Source organism: Rattus rattus, chromosome 9 (genome assembly GCF_011064425.1).
Source record: "Rattus rattus isolate New Zealand chromosome 9, Rrattus_CSIRO_v1, whole genome shotgun sequence".
NCBI classification, from domain to species: domain Eukaryota; kingdom Metazoa; phylum Chordata; class Mammalia; order Rodentia; family Muridae; genus Rattus; species Rattus rattus.
The window spans coordinates 91,391,820-91,412,953 of NC_046162.1; the positions used below are offsets into that span (position 1 = coordinate 91,391,820).

The 21,134-nt window shown below is 50.9% G+C and overlaps 1 protein-coding gene across 3 annotated transcripts in view; it reads left to right on the forward strand.

The window, feature by feature from the left end:
- The window catches only part of Ksr1 (kinase suppressor of ras 1), a 131,998-nt gene that overhangs the window by 89,293 nt on the left and 21,571 nt on the right, over positions 1 to 21,134 (forward strand). For all 3 annotated transcript variants that reach the window (XM_032911857.1, XM_032911858.1, XM_032911856.1), the window contains exons 3-6: positions 13,622 to 13,769; positions 15,153 to 15,576; positions 17,221 to 17,225; positions 19,494 to 19,554. In XM_032911857.1, coding sequence (XP_032767748.1) covers positions 13,622 to 13,769; positions 15,153 to 15,576; positions 17,221 to 17,225; positions 19,494 to 19,554 — 638 coding nt within the window. The remainder of the gene's footprint in view (positions 1 to 13,621; positions 13,770 to 15,152; positions 15,577 to 17,220; positions 17,226 to 19,493; positions 19,555 to 21,134) is intronic.

Here is a 21,134-nt window from a genome sequence, read left to right on the forward strand (position 1 = left end):
TGAATTTAGGCTACAATTATTTAGTGAGGACTCAGTATTCCTGTGGCTGATGTGAGCTGTACCTCGACGGTCCCATCCGCTCCTCCAAGTGACCTTCAAGAAAGCATGCCATATCCTGAGAGACACAGCCAGAATACGGCAAATACATAAGCGAATGCCAGCAGCAAACCACTAAACTGAGAACAGGACCCCCGTTGAAAGAACCAGAGAAAGACTGAAAGAGCTTGAAGAGGCTTGAGACCCATATGAACAACAATGCCAACCAACCAGAGCTTCCAGGGACTAAGCCACTACCCAAAGACTATACATGGACTGACCCTGGGTTCCAACTGCATAGGTAGTAATGAATAGCCTAGTAAGGGCACCAGTGGAAGGGGAAGCCCTTGGTCCTGCCAAGGCTGAACCCCCAGTGAACGGGATTGTTGGGGGGAGGGCGGTAATGGGAGGAGGATGGGGAGGGGAACCCCATATAGAAGGGGAAAGGGAGGGGTTAGGGGGATGTTTGCCTGGAAAAAGGGAAAGGTAATAACAATTGAAATGTAAATAGGAAATACCCAATTTAATAAAGATGGAGAAAAAAAAAAAAGCATGCCATGATGCTGTGTGTGTAGCAAATGGGACATTGTCACCTACCTGAGACCACAGAGTAGGCAGTAGCCAAGCCAGGACGCATCTCCAGGAAGTCCGGCTGCAAAACTGGGACACAAAATTCTCCTTCTCTTCTTTGTCTGTTTTTCTCACTCGGTTCTCACAAACAGGCCCTTGTCTCTTTGCCTCTGTGAAGCCCGAGATCTTTACATTCATTGAGTGTGTTTTTAGTGTGTGCGTGTGCTCATATATCCGTGCACGCATGTGTCTGTGGAGGACACAGGTCAACACCACAAGTCCTCCTCAGTTACTCCTCACCATGTATTTTGAGACTGGGTCTCACTGAGCTGGAACTCACTGATTGGCCACACCGGCCGACAAGCCTGAGGGATATTCCCGTCTCCACCTCTCCAACCCTGAGATGACAGCTGTGGGCCACCATGCCTGGCTTTCTCTACTTGGGTTCTAGGGCCCTGAACTCAGGTCTTTAGGCTTGTGGGGCAAACACTTCACCAACGAATCCACCCCACAGTGCCTGTAATTTTATTTATTTTAAAAACAATTTATTTATTGTTTTAGAGAAGCATCCCCCAAATCTTATTGTAAGTGTTCATTTTAAGAAAATTAGAAAAAACTTCAAAAAGAAAGTGAAATTGCCCCCAGACACTGGCAGTCCTGACACCCTGCCCTGTAGTCCTCTCTCTCTCCCCCCCCCCCTTATCCTGAGAGAGAAAGGGTCACTTCTAGCTGTGTGACAGCCACACATGGTTGTTTGGTGCTATCTTTTCCACTCTCCAGGGCCTGCTGTCACCCTCAAGGCTCTTGTGTGCCTCAGATGTGTTAGAGGTTGTGGGGGTTGGAGGGTAGTTGCAGTTCATGTGGAGGTGGGGAGTCCCCAGATGACTCATGGTGCTCCCGTGAGAGATAACCGTGCTCCCTCCTGATTCAGTTCCTGCCCTTTGGAGAGAGGTAGTGAAGCAGGGAAAACTGGGTCCTGGCATCCTGGGTCCCTGCCCCCTGCTGTGAGCCTCTGTCTCTGCCTCATGCCCAGCACCTGCTCTGGGAAGTATGTGCTGACTCCCCAGCTCCCAGGCACAGACTATTTTCGGCTACAGTGACCATTCCCTAGTAATGAAAACAGAAACCCCTCTCCCTGCCTTGTTCTTCCTTGGGACGGTGCACTGGGGGCCAGGGCTGCTGCGCTCAGGCCCCCTCACCATGCACTGCCTGTGGAGCTGGGCGGTGACAAAGGTGTCAAGGGACCCAGAAACTCCACCACCCACCTTGCCAAGAGAAGCCCAGGGCTCAAGCCAGCCTGCGTCAGATGAGAATTGTGAGGTAGGTAGTGGGCCTGTCCTTGGGCCCTCGGAATGGCTCCCTTTGGCTGGACCCTGAGTCTTTGCTTTGCCAGCTGGTTAAAGAGCACACCAGAAAAGCATGCATTTTAGGGAGGTGGCTGTCATTTCATATTCTGTGCCCTCCCTTACGACAGAGAATGGCTAAGGAGCAGTCAGAGTCTTAGACCAGGATGGCCCCCATCTGTATAACGTGAAGGGTTTGGCTGATCCCATGCTTCTGGTCGAAACAAGACACACTTGTTTTGAGACTGCTGTATCTACAGGAGCTGACCTGTTCCTGCTATGAGGGCTTGAGCTCCTCTTCTGATCAGTCAGGACAGGGAAGCTGGGCTACATAGAGAAAGAATCCAAGTGTTGACTGTAGAGAAATGGGGCCAAGACTCAAATTATCGTGGCCCACGATGAGTAACAGAAATCCTTCAGTCTTTTTATAGCTAGCAAGCCTTTATACCTGGGCTACTTACTGATTGGTGGCAGTACCCATAATCATTACTTTTAGGGTTAAACTGATTAGGAAGGAGGAGGCTCATTGAGAAGCTGCATAAGAATCAGTGGGCAATGGGCCCCTGTAAACCTTGGCTCTTGTCTTAGAAGCTAGCTGTTGGGTCTAGCTGGTGCTTTGAGGTTCCCATCTTCCTGTTAAATAAAAAAAAAATGTACCTGTCACCGGAGTTGGGGAGGTAGGGTGGGCAAGATTTGTTCCCTTCTATCGTCTGTGTTAGGGACTTGGCAGGTCCTAAAGTGACATCCTAGGACTGATTGCTTTCGATTACACAGGGCTCTGGTCCCACAAGTTCATCATGTAGCTTGGCACCACTTGGGCAGTTGTCTTTGGAGAAGAGGCTCAGGGCAGAGGTTAGGGACTTCCCCTCAGTTTCTGTGTGGTACCAGCTCAGAAGAACTAGAAGGAAGGGGCGAATGGGTAGGGAGGACTTGCTGGGAGCAGAGAAGACCCTGAGTGAGTGAAGTCCTGGAGAACGTGTGCTGTTGATGTGGGCACAGCCATGTCAAGGAACCCAGAGTCTCAGGGGTCCTTGCAAAATGGGAAAGCTTTCTCCACAGGGTTGGAGGGAAATGGCAAAGCCTCCCTTGTGCAGTCAAGTGTGAATGTTAACAGTGTGCTTAGAGAATGTCTGCCCTACTGCCCTGCTCATGTTTATGCCTTAAGACTTTTCCTACAGACACTGCTCCTACCAAGATTAGCTAAACCTGTCTCCTTGATCCAGCTGCACCCCATAAACCCTGCCCCTTGTTTATTTGTGCCTCCTTGTTCAGCTGTATGCAGTGACATCTCCTTCCTGCTCAACTCTATGTAAAAATTACAGAGCTTCCCAGTGCTGCGGTTTCTCCATCTAACAGCCCCAGCCACCCAACCCCAGACTGCCTATCTGTGACCATCTCTGTCTTTTCTTCTCTCTTGTGGTTCCCCTTGGTGTATGGACGTTGGGAGGCCCACAGTGGAAAGCACAGCCTGTTCTGGTGTTGGTTCCTGTGGATGCAGATAACCAGGGCCTGGTCCCAGAGCTGTTGTTTGAGTAACACAGGCAGGTTTCCTCCTCTAGGGTCCTGGCTTTCTTTTTCCCCTCTGTAAATTCACTTGGGGACTACAATATCTCTAAGGTCCCTTTGAAGTCTGCCTCTGACCTTGGCAGGCGACGGGTTTCTCCTCATTTTATTGGGTATCCACTGGTTCCTTTCATGTCCTCAGAACCTGGTAGCTATGGTGATAGCCCCCTGGCTTGGGTCCTAGCCATCCTCTCAGAGCGTTGGGCTTCCATAGCTTTGGGATCCAGTGCTGTAGTGGGGCCTTTAGTGATCAGTGGCCCTGGAAAACTACAGAGAAGGGCTGCCTGCCCGTGGGTCTCCTGAGAGGTCTCAACCTGCTCCTATTTGGATGCCCTAGGGGAGCTCTGAAACAATGTACCCCTTGTCTGTAGGCAGAGAATCTGCTTCTCAGGTCTCCAGCCCTGGGGCTCTTGCCTACGTATAACCTAGTTTATTCCCTGCCGGAATAGACAGACAAACTACCCAGAAGACAAACCTCTCATGTTGGCTACTGATGTGGTGATCTGTTAGAGGGGTCTGTGATTAGGCTCCTGGTCCTGCAGGACTGAAGCTTGGGGTCTGGCATGTAGCTGTGATCCATTTGCTACACTGGGTACACTCTGGTGGAGTGGGACTGGCCAGCTGTGCTCAGACTTCTCCTCCTGGAAACCCGGAAGAGGTAGATGCAGGTAGGAAGGGGGAAGAACTGGGGGTGGGGATATAGGTCACTGGTAAACTGCTGCTTAGCATATGCAAGACTCTGTGTTTAGTCCTTGGCACTGGGAAAATGAGGGGAAGGACTTGAACAGGGGAAATATGGGGACCTCCAGGCAATAAAGATGGTGGAGACATGGCTGTTGACTCTCAGGAGGGCTGGGTTGCCCATGGGAAATGCTTCAGGCTAGCCCTTATCCTTTCTGGCACCCCGAAGTGCTGCTGCAGGCCCAACTTTGTCACAGCTCCCCGTTTGCTTCAAGGAGTGCCTTGGTGTGGTTGGCATAGCATATGGTCATTTGTCACACAGCTGTCACCTGCTCGTAGTGCCTATTCCATCAGCAAAGGAGTACAGGGAAGCTTGAAGATCCAGGAACTGTGCCCTAGAGCTGGGGAGGGTAAGGGAAGGGCGTCTGGACCTGGCTAACTCAGGTCTGGTTCCTCTGTATGGCTGTTCTGTGCATATGGGAGTTCCTCACTTGCTAGAGCCCCAGAAGCAGAGTGTCCCTCAAGGGTTTATGTAGCTCATTGGCTGTAGCCAAACTGTCTACCCTAACCCCAAGACTTCCTTTCAAACAGTCTTTTTTGAAGACTTTTATTATTTTTAAGTCTGCCTGTGCACACATGCATGTGAATACGGGTGCCTACAGGGGCCAGAAGTACCAGCTCCCCCTGAAGCAGGAGCTATAGGTGGTTGTAAGCTGCTGGACACAGGACCTGGAACTGAACTCCAGTTCTGCAAGAGCAGCAGGTGTGCTCTAACCACTTAGCAGTCTCTGCAGCCTGGTCTCTGAGTGGTTTGAACCGGTATTTCAGGGTGGTTGTATTGTCTTTTGCTTTGTTTCCTGTTGGAGATTGAACCTGGAGTCTTGAACAAACTAGTATAGTTTTGACATGAGCTTTTCTGTGGGGTCTCATGGATAATGGTATTTATTTACTGAAAAGGCCTCCCTCTGTAGCTTAAGCAGGCATTGAACTCACAACCTTCTCTTTACTTTGGGAGGGTGTGGAGTAAGGGAAGCACCAGTTCCCCCAAGCTTGGGTACATGTGTTTCTCTCGTGGACCATGTCTGGCCGTTTTCAACTGGCAGTGGAACAGTCAGCTTGGAGATGTGTGCTGGTGAAGTGGCCACAGGATGTGGTTTTTGGGTAGCAGGTATGGGCCAGGCCAGAAGCCAGTCCTGGATGACCCCTTCCTGCTGATGTTGTCCTGGGGTGGGATGAGGGATGCTGATGTGAGGGGGAAGCAGGAGAGGAGGAACAATGAGACCAGGGCCTGTGGGAGATGAAGCCAGACATAGCTGGCAAGTACTTGTGAAGTGACTGAATAAACCCACTTGATCAGGACCGAAGAGATGCGGCCCACAGACCAAATCTAGTTCACTATTGTTTAAAGAATGAAGGGTTTGTTTTTTTCTTTCTTTTTCCTTTTTAACTGGCAGAGAGGGGAGGACAAAATATTTTGTGACAGATAAAAAAGGTATAAAATTCAAGTTTGAGAGTCTCCGAGTGTCATTTGAACATGGCCACACCCACTCTTGGGGATGTTTGGGTACAGCCATGGAAGAAGGGGCCTTTCTGTGCCCAGGTGCGGCTGGGACAGGCCCTGGTGGGTGGCACTGAGGCTGGACAGTGATACCATGTGCAATCTAGAGCTGGAGCACTGTACCAGGCAGTCCTGGAGAGTACCAGGAAAGGGACTGGCTTGAATTACTGAGGAGCCTGAAGTAGGGGTGGGGCTTCGGGGTAGGTGGGGAGGGGGCCCCTTGCAACTGCTTTCACCCCCACTGCTAAGAGTTCACCCTAAGTAGTCTCTCACTCCAACTGTCCCTGCAGTTCTGGCTGGAGTTACAGTGCATTTGTGTATATGTGGCCCATGTCAGGCAGCACAGCCCCTGGCATAACCACTGTCCTCTCGCTGGCCCACATGTGTTTCTAAGTATAGACCCAGGCTGCCCCGTGGCTGCTCGTAAGTCCCAGGATACCATCTGATACCCAGTGTGACCTGTGACCCTAGCCATTCCTAGCTGCCGGAGACTGGGCAGGGGCGTATTTGTCCAGACCCTTTCCTGCCTTCTGCTACGGAGAACAGAGAGGAGCAGGCTCCTGTTAATGGCGTGGCTTAATTGTCACAGCCTGGGATGACTTCAGCCTGCAACTGGCCCTGCTTTCTCATCATTACCAGAAAGGATAATTTAATGTCACTCACTGGAAAACATAAGTCACGGTTTGAGGGAAAGTGGCCGAGCCTTGGAGGCAAGTGTTCCTACCGCCTGCTCGCTCATGGGCCATGTGAGCCCCAAGGCATGTTGGGCCCATGGCTGGGGCATGTGGCTCCTCTCAGCTTCTAGTTAACATATTTTATCTTGGTTCAGCAGCTGGAGTGAGAAGCAGTTCTGGAAGCAGTGTGGCTTCTCAGTCTCCATCCCTGCGTTAGCTCTCCAGGGCATGGCAGAAGGAGGCCAGCTTTGTTCCCAGCTTTCAAATGAGCATCTTCTTCTGTAGGCCTCCAGGCGGGTGGGCAGCCAGGGACCTCTCAAGCCAGAGCGGGTTTCCCAGAGGCCCTCCTCATGGGACCCTCTTTAGCAGGAGGCAGGCCAATCCCTAACTGCATGTTCCCTAGCATACATGGGAGTGACTCTGGTTTAAGGGACTCCCCTGTGCTGTGCGTGTCTCGGTGAATGGGTGAGTCACATCTGTGTGTGAGGTCTGGGGGCTTCAAGTTGTTTTGGCTGAGACATGATACCAGGACCACTCCTGGGGGTGAGGGTGCTGGGGAGGCTCATCTCACTGTGGGCGCTGGTACTTTCCTCTGTTAGTTCCCCCTGATTCAGGTATGTTTGCCTTGTGGAACTTGTCTTAACATGGAGTCCCAAATCAGTCCTATGAGTTGGAAGACTGCACACTTCATGTGCAGGGTGGCTGGCTCAGTGAGGTAGCCTGGCCACCAGAGTGCTCACTCCTGGGTAACAGGCCTCATGCGCCAGCAGAGTAAGGCTCTAGATGTCCCTGGTCAGATCCACTGTGGTGGGAAGGCGCCCCTCCTTCCAGCAGCCTCTGTTCTCAGGCCCTCCGTGTCTATGAACGCAGGCTCTTCTCATCTGAGTTAGCCGCCACCAAGTAAGAAACAACCACTCAGAGATGATCCAAACTGTCATTGCTATTTAGACAGGCAGACGGATGGACGGACAGGCAGGAGGGCAGACAGACAGATAGACCGACCAATGCCCAGGCGGCCTCAAACTTACTGTATACCCACACCTGGCTTGGAAGTATTGATCCACCTGCTTCAGCCTTTCAAGTTCTGGGTAACAGACTTGGCACACCACGCCCGGCTTACTTTTGCTTTTCTGTTTCTGTTTGTTTGTTTGTTTTCAGTGCTAATCTGTCACCTTCCTGGCTTTCTCCATTCCCATAACACTGAGAGCGGCGGGTGGGTTTCTGGTTAGCCTTGTAGTTTGTGGCAGAAAACGTAATCATAAAAGGATGGGTATGGGGATGACTCCACTGCTGTAATTTCTGGGGACCGGGGTTGCCTCCCCTCCCCTATCTTCCTCCTCATGCCAGGGAGATTGAGTGGTAGAAAGAACTGTCACTCAGAAATGACAGTAGCAGACTGTTGTAGATGGAGTGCTAAGCAGTCTGATTGGGGGGGGTATCCACACCCCTAGAAGCCAGGCAGAAATGCTGAGTGGCCCATGCTGGGGGTGCAGCGGGGTGGTGGAGGCTTCAGCACATGGAGGGTTCTAGGGCGCTTTCTTCTCCACATCCCCGATGCCCTGCACTTTGACCTCGCTCATCTTCTAGCACTGTTTTGAATCTGATCATGAAGAGCAGAGGTGAGGGAAGAATAGAAACACTACACGCCTGCCTTATTCAGGGGCGAGCAGATTGATCCTCAGGCCTCAGAGGAGCAAGAGACACTTCTAGCTGATTTGAAGCTATAAGAAAAATCTAGTCTTCTTTTTTTACTTTTCTTTTATGTATTAAAGAAGAGGTTGCAGACATTTTTAGTTCTCTTCTCCAGGGACGTTAATTCACTTGGATAAAGAACAGAGGGCCTTCCATGTTACTGAGTGATTCTGTTGAAATATAGGTAGTGTTGGCCATCCCTCCAGACTCTGCCCAACAGTTACCTAGCAACAACTTGCATAGCTGCCAGCCAGGTGTGAGCCAACCTGGGTATGAGAACTGCTTGTCTGCCCCATCGTTCTCTTTCTCTCCCTCCCCCATTTCCCTCTCCCTCTCTCCCTCTCTCTCCCTCTCTCCCTCTCTCTGTGTATGCCTGTCTGTCACTCTGTCTCAGTCTCTGTCTGTCTGTCTCTCCTCTCTCTCCATCTCCATCTTCTATTCTCTCTCTTTCCCATATGTTCTAGGCTGGCCTCTTCCTCTCTCTCTCTCTCTCTCTCTCTCTCTCTCTCTCTCTCTCTCTCTCTCTCTCTCTCTCTCTGTCCTTCTCTAGCTCCCTCCTTTTGTACTAGGCCTGTCGCATGGTGGTGATTTCTCAGGGAAACACCTCAGCCAGCCCTCTGAGGTGCTCCTCCCGCTGCATTGTACACAACAGGTAGAAAGTGGTTATTTTGAAGTAGCCCTCGCCCCTAGAAGGGAGCTTCAGAGTTCCAGCTTAGCAGTGGTCAATGTGGAACAGCGGCAGGAGCCTCTGCATCCGACAGACTGCTATGTAAGTCATGTGAATTCCTGGAGCTTTCATACATGGACTGGGTGGCGTGGGCTTTCTGAGTTAGTTCCAGTGGCCATAGCACACACAAAGCAGTGGGCACATTGCCCTGGCAAACGGCTGGTGCTAATGAGTGCAATTATTTTGTTTGAGAAATTGAAAGGGTGTGTGCTTTAGTTAGGGTTTTACTGCTGTGAACAGACACCACGACCAACACAAGTCTTATAAAGGACGAACGACATTTAATTGAGGCTGCCTTACAGGTTTAGAGGTTCAGTCTATTATCATCAAGGCAGGAGCACGGTAGCATCCAGGCAGGCATGATGCAGGCAAAGCTGAGAGTTCTACATCTTCATCTGAAGGCTGCTAGCAGAATACTGGCCTCCAGGGAGCTAGGATGAGGATCTTGAAGCCCACACCCACAGTGCCACACCTACTCCAACAGGGCCACACCCTCTAATAGTGCCACTCCTTGGGCTGAGCATATACAAACCATCACAGTGTGGTTGATGAAAAGGGGAGGGGGGGTGCACTTCCTGTTGCTTTATTGTTAGGTTGGAAGTTGGGGTTCCCATGCTTGACTCCTCTCATCTTCCTGGAAGCTGCTGACTCAGCTTTCTTGGCAGTTTGTGTGAGTGTGGGTGTGTGCCCATGTGTGGGTGACCAGCTAAGGCCATCCCATCCAAGGTAAAATGTTCTTTGTGTCATTGTCTTTGAGCCTTTATTTGAGGTAGGATCACACCTAGTAGCCCAGGCTGGCCTCGAATGTAAGGTCCTCTTGTATGCAGTTCCAAACTGGGATTGCAGGCATGTGCTGTGTCCCACCAGGCTGTTGAGTGCACTTGTGTGGAGGTGAAGGTCACCCCTCCCTGACCCAACAATATTACCAAGCTGCTTTCCACAGCAAAACGAAGGGGAAGGATGGCCAAGCCACACTGTGATGACAAATGGGGACATAAAGGAAGACTGGTGGGCAGGCAAAAAACTCCTGCGTGGGAACTGGTTTTTTATCAGCCTCTCCTCCCTGTACCACCCTCCGCAAAGGTTTCCTGTGGGTTTCATGTGATGGAGTGGAAGGATTTCTGACAGCCAAGAGTTTGTCTAACCACTGATGATCTTTCTTGGTATTGTGCATTTCTTTCTGGTTGAGGTGGGAACTGTGTAGACTACGGTAAGAGTCTTACTGGAGCCCCTGCGGAGACACAAGCTCCTGCCTCAGGTGCTGTGGGAAGAGGGACGTGGCCCACAGGAGTCTCCAAGACTCCGTTCAGCTTGACCCTTGAGTCTAACATTTACAGCACTGCACATGCACCCACAGGGGAAATTACTCTTTTGAAGTAAAATCTGAACTGGGCGTGGTGGTGCAGGCCTGTAGCCCAGCACTTGGCCCTGAAGCCAGAGGGTTTTACCTGGAGTTGGGAGGCCAGCCTGAGCTCTCTGTAGAATCAGTTCCAGCCCAGCTGGGATATAGTAAGACCCTGTCTCGAGGAAACAAACAAAACTAGATCCAACTCACCTTCAGAGTCCTTGAAATCCTTCAGGCTTTCTAGACGTACTTGATAGGGGCTATGTGGGTGCCCCAGTTACTGCACGTGTGGAAAGTGTTAAAAGGTGTTAAGGAGACTATGGAAGACAAGGAAGACGGCGATTGGCCAGTCCAGCCATGGAGCTGTTTACAGGTTCCCTGTACTTGTTTGTATCTTAGTGCAAACTTATTTGCTCAGCTCCCATGACCCCCAACAGAGATGGGGCACTGTAAACGCTAGAGGCCCGAGATGGGATCCACTGTATCTACGGACTCCTAGGGTGGAAGGAGGGGTCCAGTTCTGAAGTCAGTCTCACTCGATGTTCTTACTTTGTATTAGTTTTCTGTGCTGGGTACTACTTAGCAATGTCAGGCACTACTGTGTATAAGTTCACAGTTCTCCAGCAGGAGGATGGTGAGGCGGCCAACCCCAGGCCAGTGTTGCAACCTTCCCTGCATAGACTCTTACAAAGCCAAGTTAAGATGTCAGCCGGGCTAGCTAGGCCCTTTTGGGGAAAGAACCCATTTCCAAGTACATTTAGGTTTATGACAGAATCCAATTTCTTGTGACTTTAGGGGCAGAAGGAAATTTCCCTCCACCTTACAACAGTCCCTCCGAATAAACTGTCAAAAGTTAAATGGGAGAAAAGCCGAAAGAACATTACATGCTCAGATTCGGTGGAATTCTCCCCAGTGGCCAGAAGATCCCGATGTTCATACCCTCTATTTCTGCAGGGTGGGAGGGAGGGAGGGAGGGAAGGAGGAAGGCAGTTTTGAGAGGTCCTCAGGGACAGAAAAAGCTTCCTGAAAATGGTGCTTTTGGAATTTAAGGGAGCCCACGGGACTAGCACTGTCTTGTAGCGGAGAGGAAAGGTGAGTGGCTCCCCGTCCCTAGTCGTCTTTTCCGAGATAGATGTAGGAATTTTAGGTGGGGCAGAGGCAGTGGTGTGTTACCTGTGGCTAATGCAGCTAAGGCCATTCCAGAGAAGGCGTCTCCCCAAAGCATGGGAGAAGCAAGAGCAGCCGACGAGCCCTGGATTCTGAGCCCCACCTCCAAAGTCTTTTACCTCATTTCATCAAGTTTCTTAGCCAAAGCATTCAGGTCTGAGCTTCTGGTTTCTTGATGGGTACCAGAGGCCTCCCACATTTGTCCTCAGGTGATCCACCATCTCGAAGGTCTGCCTGAGGTCTTTTCACATGGACTCCATCACAGTTAACCAAAGAAAGCCATTTGCTTTTGAAGGGCTCTTAGGTGTTGCCATGTACTGTTGTTAGGAGTGGCACCAAGAGGTGATGCTCACAAGACTTAAAACTTTTGAAGGGGGCTGGAGAGATAGCTCAGTGGTTAAAGGTACTGGCTGCTTTTCCAGAGGACGCAGGTTCAATCCTCAGCACCACATGGCAGCTCAGTGTTCTAGAACTCTGGTTCCAGGAGATCCAGCGCCCTCTTCTGGCTCCTGCAGGCACTGCTCATACATAGTACACAGACACAACAGGCAGAATACCATACACATAAAACAAAAATTAGGATTAAAAAGAAATCTCTTCTAAGGTCAGGCATGGTGGCTCATGCCTTTAATCTCAGCACTTGAGAGTCAGAGGCAGGTAGATCTTTGTGAGTTCAAGGCCAGCCTGGTCTGCATGGTAAGACCCTATCTCTCCATCCAAACAACACAAAAGTCTTTTAAAAAAAAAAAAAGATTTATTATTTATACAGCATTCTGCCTGCAGACACCAGAATAAGGCACCAGATCTCATTACGGATGGTTGTGACCCACCATGTGGTTGCTGGGAATTGAACTCAGGACCTTTAGAAGAGTAGACAGTGTCCTTAACCTCTGAGCCATCTCTCCAGCCCCCAACACAAAAGTCTTAAAAGTCTTCCCTAGCCACGTTCCCCTTTACCCCCTGAGGAGATCACATGTGTGCGTGTATCTGTGTGTGCGCAGATGTTCAGTATGCACGTAGAAATTAAAGGACCATGCTGTCCTGCAATCTTAGGGGATCCAAGAATGAAACTCACGTTGTCATGTTTGTCCTCAAATTACCCTGCCTGCTAAGCCATGCTGCTGGCCCAGTCGTAGATTTTTATTATTATTATTGATGTGTGTATGTTTACAGTGTGTGCACATGTGTACACCACAGTGCATATGTACAGGGACAGAGGACATCATTGTGGAATCAAGCTCTCTCCTACCTTTTTCTGGGTTCTGGGGATTGAACTCAGGTCCCCAGGTTTGTTCTGGGTTCTGGGGATTGAACTCAGGTCTTCAGGTTTGCAGGCAAACTCCATCTTAATGCCCACCCCCATCTCCCACAAAACACTTTGTCCAGCCGTGTAGCCCTTTGAGCCTCATTCTCCAGATGTAATGTGATCCCAGTGGCCTGCAAGTTTTCTACCACTGAGCTACACATCCAGCCCCGCTTCCCCAGCTCCCACCCCCTTTTTAGACAGTCTTATGTAACCTAAGCTGGCCCCAGACTTACTGTGCAGGCAAGGATGACCTTGAACTTGCCATCCTCCTGCCTCTACTTCCCAAGAGCCACCGTGCCTGGTTTAGGCTTTGTGCATCCTGGGCACACTGTGCCAGCCCAGCCTACAGCCTCAGCCTTCACTTTTCATTATGGGACAAGGTCTCACTAAGTCACCTTAGCCGGCCTTGACTTCGCTTTCTAACCCAGGCAGGCTTTGAACTTAGGATCCTCCTGCTTCCACCTCCCAAGTAGATGATATAAGCAGGTCAGTCTAGCTGGCCTACATTGACTGGCTTACATACAAGTCAGTAACTGGTGTCATTGTTGTTGTTGTTGTTGTTGTCCTTGTTAACAGCAATTGAGCTTGAGATGTCTCTTGTGTGGTCAGATACAGTCATGTACGGAAGAGCTTCCAAAGTGTCAAAACTCCTAGCTTTCCTGAACCAAAGAATTTTAAAATATAAATAAATAAACAGACTGTGAGGCCCCCATCCAGGCCTTTCTGGACTTTTCTTCTTCCCCTTATCTCTGACCCGAAGGAGGCACTCCACTTCAGCTGCTGTTTCTGCCATACTGACGGTGGGGGTGAGTGCTCTGCCCTGACAAGTGGTGGCTTCTGGTCAGAGGCTGTCCGAGACAGCAGCTGGCTCCTGCCGCTCAGCTGCGAGGCCTGCCCTTCGGAGCGGAGACTCCCTCACTGCCCCCTCAGCTTTCTTCCTGTCCCTTCTGTGCCCCCAGGAGATCCCCCAAGAGCTCACACTGGATGCCCTGCTGGAGATGGACGAGGCCAAAGCCAAGGAGATGCTGCGGCGATGGGGGGCCAGCGCTGAGGAGTGCAGCCGTCTACAGCAAGCCCTCACCTGCCTTCGGAAGGTGACTGGCCTGGGTAAGGAATGCCTGCTCTCCCCCAGGACTCTACTTCTGCCTGTGCTCCCAGGCCTGGCCAGTTCCTTTGGGAGATGGGACTTCTGCCAAAGCCGGCCTTGGGATAGCTAGGTTGTGCTTCAGGGTTTGGGGTTAGATTTGGTGCGGCTGTTTGGAAAGTATGCTGGGCCTTGCTTGGCTCCTAGGAAGCCTTCTCAGAGTCCCCAGGGCCTTGGAGTCCATCAGTCTAGCCAGGCCGACCTAAAAAGCCTCCACCATTGTTAGGAATCCCAGTCTGCTTTCAGTTCAGGCCCTGTATGCCACGCCTCTGATACATACTGGAAGGCGTCTGTGTTGCTCCAGCCCCTGCCACCGGCTTCCTGCATTCCATCTCCTGTCCTCATGAGCAGTTTCAGCTCTGCTCACAAAGCCTCTCTGGTATCAGTGTGGCCCGAGCCCAGCAAAGTTAGAGAAAACGTGCCGCTTCTTATAGGGCTATCCCAGGCTGTGTATAATCCTGCCATTACCGCAGTCTCCCCTGGGATTACTCATAGGCCCTTTATGTCTTCCCTTGGAAACAGTTTCCAACGCCTGGCTTAATGTTCCGACCGCCACCCAGAGAGGGCACTGATGTGAGCCTCGCTTAGAAGATCTGAGCTGCTGCTTCATCTCTAGCCTCCTGGGGCCGAAAGGGGGCACCCAGCTTTATACTCGTCTCTTTTATAAGACAGGGTCCCCTGTGTCGTGCTGATTGACCTGGAACTCCCTGTCTAGACCAGGCTGGCCTCAAACTCAGAGATCCTCCTGCCTCTGTGTGCTACCATGCCCAGCTAATTAATTTTATCCCCCAAAGGGTAGAGCCTACGTTCTTTATTCATAGCGTCTGAGTATCTGTGGTACTAGGTGTGTCTGGGGTCTACCATGCCAGGACACAGCCCTAGGGAAGAGAATTTCCACAGCTTCCTTTCTCGTCACTCGGCCATGCAGCTCCTGTGTCCCTGTGACAGGTTGTGGGCTTCCTGTCATCCCACATGACTTCTTCACTGGCCACCAGGGTTGAGAGCAGTCAGAGCATCTTGCTTGCACTCCAGCAGGGCCTGGTGAGAGCCAGGATGAGCTGAGGAGTCAGCTTCCCTTGACCTCCCAGTACCTCAGTTCCTCATCTGTACAATAAGGCTGTCCCTCTGACAGGGTTGTTGTAATGGAAAAGTAAACTAGAGGTCACTAAAGGTCAGGTGTGCTTCTCAATATCAGGCCATAGAAGGTGCTGTTGGGGGGAGAAAGTGAATCTGGGAGCAGAGCCTGCTGCTGAGTAATGCTGTCACCTCCATCAAGGTGTCGTGCTTTCCCATAGTAGTGGCACCCCTGAGTCCCTTGTATTTCTGACTGACTCCTTGGCCCACAGGAGGGGAGCACAAAGAGGACTCTGGTTGGAGTTCAGCAGAAGCACGAGAAAGTAGCTCTGGGCCTTCAGTGGACATGCTCTCCTCGCTGGGCAGAGCGGGTGCCAGCTCTCAAGGACCCCGTTCCATCTCCGTGTCTGCCCTGCCTGCCTCAGACTCTCCAGTCCCCGGCCTCAGTGAGGGCCTCTCGGACACCTGTATCCCCTTGCACACCAGTGGCCGGCTGACCCCCCGGGCCCTGCACAGCTTCATCACACCCCCTACCACACCCCAGCTACGACGGCACGCCAAGCTGAAGCCACCAAGGACACCCCCGCCGCCAAGCCGCAAGGTCTTCCAGCTGCTCCCCAGCTTCCCCACACTCACACGGAGCAAGTCCCACGAGTCCCAGCTGGGAAACCGAATCGATGAAGTTGCCCCGATGAGGTGAGTTAGCCCTGTGGCATCCTCTTAGGCGCATACAAAGGATTGATAAGGTCAACCCACATAGAAGTACGGAGAAAAAAAAATAGGTGTCCACCTCTCTGATGCAACTGGACTGAATCCCAACAGATCTCTTACTGTCCATACACACGTGTATAAAGTGATGCCATGTATCAGTCAGAATAAAGTAGATGAGGCCGCAGTAACAAACAGGTCCTGTATCTCCAATGCTTAAAATGCCAAAGACTTGATTCTCAGAGGCTGGCAGAACAGTCCCTGTCTGGAACATTACTTACTGGCAATTCTAGATATTGTGCACGGGCAGTTAAATAGAGTTCGTTCTGTGTCCATGGGTTGCTCCAGAGAATCTAGCCACTGAGGATTGAAAATACTGAGAACGAGACGGGATATGCGGTTTCATGATAGAACATTTATCATCTCTAACACAAAAAGAAAACATTTTTTTTGGGGGGGAAGCATTACCTGTACTGAACATGTACTTTATCTTTTATCTTTTTTTTTTTTTTTTTTTTTTTTTTCCTTTTCTTTTCTTTTTTTCGGGGCTGGGGACCGAACCCAGGGCCTTGCGCTTGCTAGGCAAGCGCTCTACCACTGAGCTAAATCCCCAACCCCTTATCTTTATTTCTTAACCAATACAGTATAACAACTATTTGAATAGCATTTACACATGATCCAAAGGCCATAAAAGTGTGCCGTCCTCCCTATCCCCACTACCAATAGCCACACTACTCAAAGCAACCTGACCTGAAGACCTCTTCCCAGCACACTGCTGTATAATTTGGTCCCCGCATCCCTTCTGGTGGATGTTTAGACCACTGTGGGTCTTGCTGTTCTCTGGGTTCTTTTCTTTTATTTCCCCAAGGCTTCAAGTGCCTGGCTCTTTGACATGGTATCCTCTGCTAGAGGGTTCTGAGGGCCTTAGTGTCCCTCTTGGTTTTCTGCTGGCATGAAGCCAGTGTCGAGTCCATTATGTGTCAGACCCTGGGTGGCTAAGGTGATTTTGCATCATGAAACAGAAACTCAGAAGATGCCTGTGCTGCCCCCTCCCTGTCCATCTGTGCTACCCAGCCTGGGTACCCATAGATGTGACTGTAGAATTCAGGACAATTGCCTCAAGGTCACTGGTCCACCAAAGAGAGCCTTGCAGTGGCCTGCAGCCAATGCCTTGTTTCTCAGTCTCTCCTGAGAAGAGCAGTAGGCATTGTTTTAGCCCCATGTTCAAGTACAGAACAGAGCCTCAGACCAGACCTTGGGATTCTGAGTTCATTCCCCTCAAACCCAGCCACCTGCTTCAGCCCTGACAAGGACTCCCTGGAGAGCTCCAAAGGCAACAGAAAGTCCTCATTCCCCCTCCAACCCAAATCCCTGCCTCTTTAACAGAGTAATCCATCCCCTTCTTCCTGGACCTTGGGCACTCATCCCCATGGGCTGCATGACCTAAGAAGACCCTATTTTCTCAGTGGTAAAAATGGGGTGAATCTGCTATGTTGGGTGGCTTGCAAGGCTACCCAGGGCTAGGTCTCTGTCCGTTGTCTCAGCTCTGACCTGCTCTAACAGGTACCTTTCCAAGCACAGGCTGAGCCAATACGGTGACATGACCCCTTGCTCTCCTTTTTGTCTCTCCAGGTTTGGTAAGAACAATTCATTTTCATCCCTTCTGCCACCGGGAATCATGGTCAAGTCGATGTCCCCGTCCGAGGTGGATTTCTCTGACCGCACCTTAGCACTGTTGGCTGTTCCGTAGTCCAGAAGCAAAAATGTTGGCAACCACTTCGTGAAATAGCTCAGAGACAGCTGGCCTTAACATGACAGGCCCAGCCCCTGGGAAGTAGAGACTTTGAAAGTGTCCCCCATGAGCCCCATACCAAGCCTGTCTCCACCTTGCCATCGATGCAGTGACCCCTGTGCCTGTTCTTGCCTTCTGAGCTGGCTCAGGAAGCTGTGCTATGCTCTGGGTGGGGGATGTCATCCAGCTGGATCCCTGCTGATGGCTCGGGACTCCCCTCTCTAGGAGACAGGAATTCCTAGAGACAGCTCCAAACCTGAGAATACAAGTCCTTGAAGAAAAGGAGGAGGCCCAGGCAACCCTGGACCCCTCCCTCTTCCTCCCTTCTATCTCCAACTGGCCTCAGGATCCATACACACTCAAACCGTGGGGTCCTGTGACTCCCAGCAGAGGGGTGAGCTGGGCCTCCTGATTCTGTTTTGGGTGGTCCAAGTGACACAGGAATGGCTAGGGTTTTCTCAGTGAAGTAGTGATTTGTTTTTCTTCTAGCTAGATGGTAACAGCGTCTGGGGTGAGGCTCAGGAAGGAAGGGCAGGCAGGACCTGGCAGGCAGGAGCTCTTGCATCATCCCAGGAAGGCACGGAAGGAGGAGAAGGTACCCGTACTTCTCTCTCTAGGGCCATTACCAAAGCTTGCATCTCCAACTCTAGGATATCCCTGACCATCACTACTCATTCTCTGGTGGCTGTGGTGGAGAAGGGCTACCTGTAATGTTCGTTCCATCTGAATCCAGAGCCATGCTGGCACAAAAGGTTGTATCCTTGTGGCCAACATAACAAATTGGAGGTCAGGCCCTGAGCTTGATAAGGCTGGCCTCTCACTTTGCTACTGTTTCTCTTGTAGCTGCCAGTTCACACCTCTTAGAGTGCTGTCTTTTGACAGCCTTGGCCGCAGACTGGAGTGGGTTGGCTGTAGGAGGAAGTTGAGGGGCAGACAGCCTCATGGAGGGTGTGCCAGAGAGCTGCTGATGATAGAGTTGTGGGTTCCCAATCATCAGGAGGGTGGCAGAGACCCTTGTGTCACGATCACAATTCTTTCCTTGGTGTGGGGCCCGGGTCCTCCTTGTACTGTTGAGTCTGTGGTGAGTCAGCATGCCGTGAGTACCAGCTGCATGAAGGAACATTAGGAGAGAGGGATAGTAGCTGCCCTTGGGGGTTGGGTGCTGACCCAGGGGACATTTGTCACCTGAGCACTGTGCTCAGGGGTATATAGCCCTTAGATACATTGGATAAAAGTCCAGACCCTGTCTACCAAACAAAAAGCCTACAGTAGTCTACCAATCGACCCTGGGGTGTTCTAGGTCCCTGAATCTTCTTTGGGCTCAGAAAAATAGGGTACACATAAGTCGGTCATTTAGGCTGTAGGTAATAGACAGTGTCCAGCTAGTTGCTGTTCTACTGCAAAGCTGGCTTTGCCATAAACACTAGTATGTCTGCTCTTAGAGAGACCCATCTTAGGAGAGGGGGCTTCCAGGGGACCTGAATAAGGTAAGCAGAGGGGACCCTCCAAGCCTGTGGTCCTCCTCAGCAGAGAAAGAGGCAGAGGGGTATCCCTACAGGCTCAAGGGATGGCCTGGAAGAGCCACTCCTTCTCCTTACTCTTCTGTGATCAGCAAGGACTATCCCCAGAGTACTGTTAGCTGGAAAGGCACAGGTGGAGTTGTGTGGCTAACCAGCCCTACACCCTCCACCGAGGTCAAGTTTCTAACAGTTTAACCAGAATTGAGTCCTAAAGGGGAATGCCCATGAAAGGGGGGGCAGGAGGCTGGAGGCTGGCATGCACATGAAAGTCTCTCAGCTTTGCCCTCCTGCTGCCTCCCACCAAAGCAGACCCACCAAATGTAGCAAGTGTGCGGCCTGAAAAGCTGGACAGTGACACATGCCAGAGAGCAACCCAGTATGAGGGTGACCACCTACTCCAGCTGGTCCTCCTGCTCTAGCTGGGTCTAGCCAATCTCTGTGTGATGGGTATTGATTTAGTGAAGCATTTCTGTGCTATGAAACACAGCATCATACCCTATCTAGCCTGTGGTCTTTGAGCTAGAAGCTCAAAGGCAGGAGGCAGCTCTACAGAGCCTCCCCAGATCACCCAACTTGGCTTCTCTCCCCCACAGAACTTCCTCATGGATCCCCACAGCTGGTACGAAGGGACATCGGGCTCCCAGTGACACACAGGTAAGTTCAGTTGTGGGCAAGTACAGAGCTGACCTGGGCTTCACGTAGCACTGTTGGGTCTGTCTTGGTTGCTCTTTGTCCCTGGCCTATCTACTTGTTCTATAACAAAGCTTGCACCTACTTTGAACTCTTGAATTATTGAACCAGGTACCTTTTGGGCTTTGTGGTCCCCACTTGAGTCTTGTTCTCATCCTGCTTAGGGAAAACACTCTCCCTCTTCAAGAGAAATGGAACCACAGTCATGGGAAGAAGCCACAAGCTTTTCCACATTCACCTCATGCCATTAGGGGGTCCTCTGTGGAGCGTGTTGAAAATTCTTGTTCCTAAATGCTGCCCATATGCCTTTGTGACTGGCCATCTGGATTTATTTTATTTTATTTTATTTTTGAGACAGGTTTTCACTGTGAACCCCTTGCTGGCCTGGACTTACTATGTAGACAGACTGGCCTCAGACTCACAGAATTCCTCCTGCCTCTGCCTCACAACTGCTGGAATTAAAGATGTACACCATCACAGCCAGCAACAATCTGGATTTTAACAATCCCAGAGGTTGATGCTTTAAAAGAAGGCTCCTGGAGACCTGGGGTGAGGACCATCCAGAGGTCTGGCCTCAATGCTTGTGAGACTGTACTATGTTAGCCACAGGATTCTGGATGGCTTGCAGGACAGTGCCTTGGGTTGCCCATGCTCTGGTTGTCCCTACTAAAGTCTGTTGTAATCATAACAGGGAACACTGTCAGGGGCTCAAGGGCATTGCAATTTGCCAGGGCCTATGGTTTCCATGGGAACTATGGGCTATTTTCCAGCTGTGCCGATGCTGGCCTCAAGTTTTCACTCAAGGGGAAGTTCTAATTCCCCAGGGTTGAACAGTGCATCTGAGGTCACTGTCACAGGGACAGAGCCTGAGCCCTTATGTACAGCCCTTAGTGGAGTCTTGTCCATGTCAGGATCCCTCAGCCACTATCTTAGGGAGGAGGATCTGGGACACACACAGCTAGGATAGACCACCACCCACCTCTCTGAGTTGGTTTTTCCAGATTCCTGGACCCACCTAACTCTTGGAGGTGGCTGTAATCCTCAAGTGAGATTTGTGGGCATGTTACACAGGCACAAAGGTGCTAGTCATTCTGCTGTGTTACAGTGTTCCCCTGAAAATGAAAGGGTTGTCTGCGCTTCCCTGGGCTGGCTTTGTGCTTTTGTGCTGGTGGACGCCGCTCCCCTTCAATCCCATTTCTCCTTCCAGTCTGTCTTCTGGTTTGTTTTCGTTTGGGTAAATATTTAGACTGAAAATACATATGCTCGGAATTCAAGAGGTTTCTAAGGGAAGAGTGAAAATCCTTCACCCTCTTGCCCCTGGCTGCTTAGTGTGCCTGCAGACAGGCCCTGTATCCATTTAGGGATGATTTATACAGGCGAATGTGTATTTATGTTCTGCTTCAACAAAACTGCACATCTTACAGCTTCATACCCGCCCCCCTTAAATCCATGTGATTTACGGAAAGCAAAACACGAGTTTGTAGCTGTCCCCTGTATAGACGCAGATGAAGATAAAGAACATTCCGGCACCCTGATAGTCATCT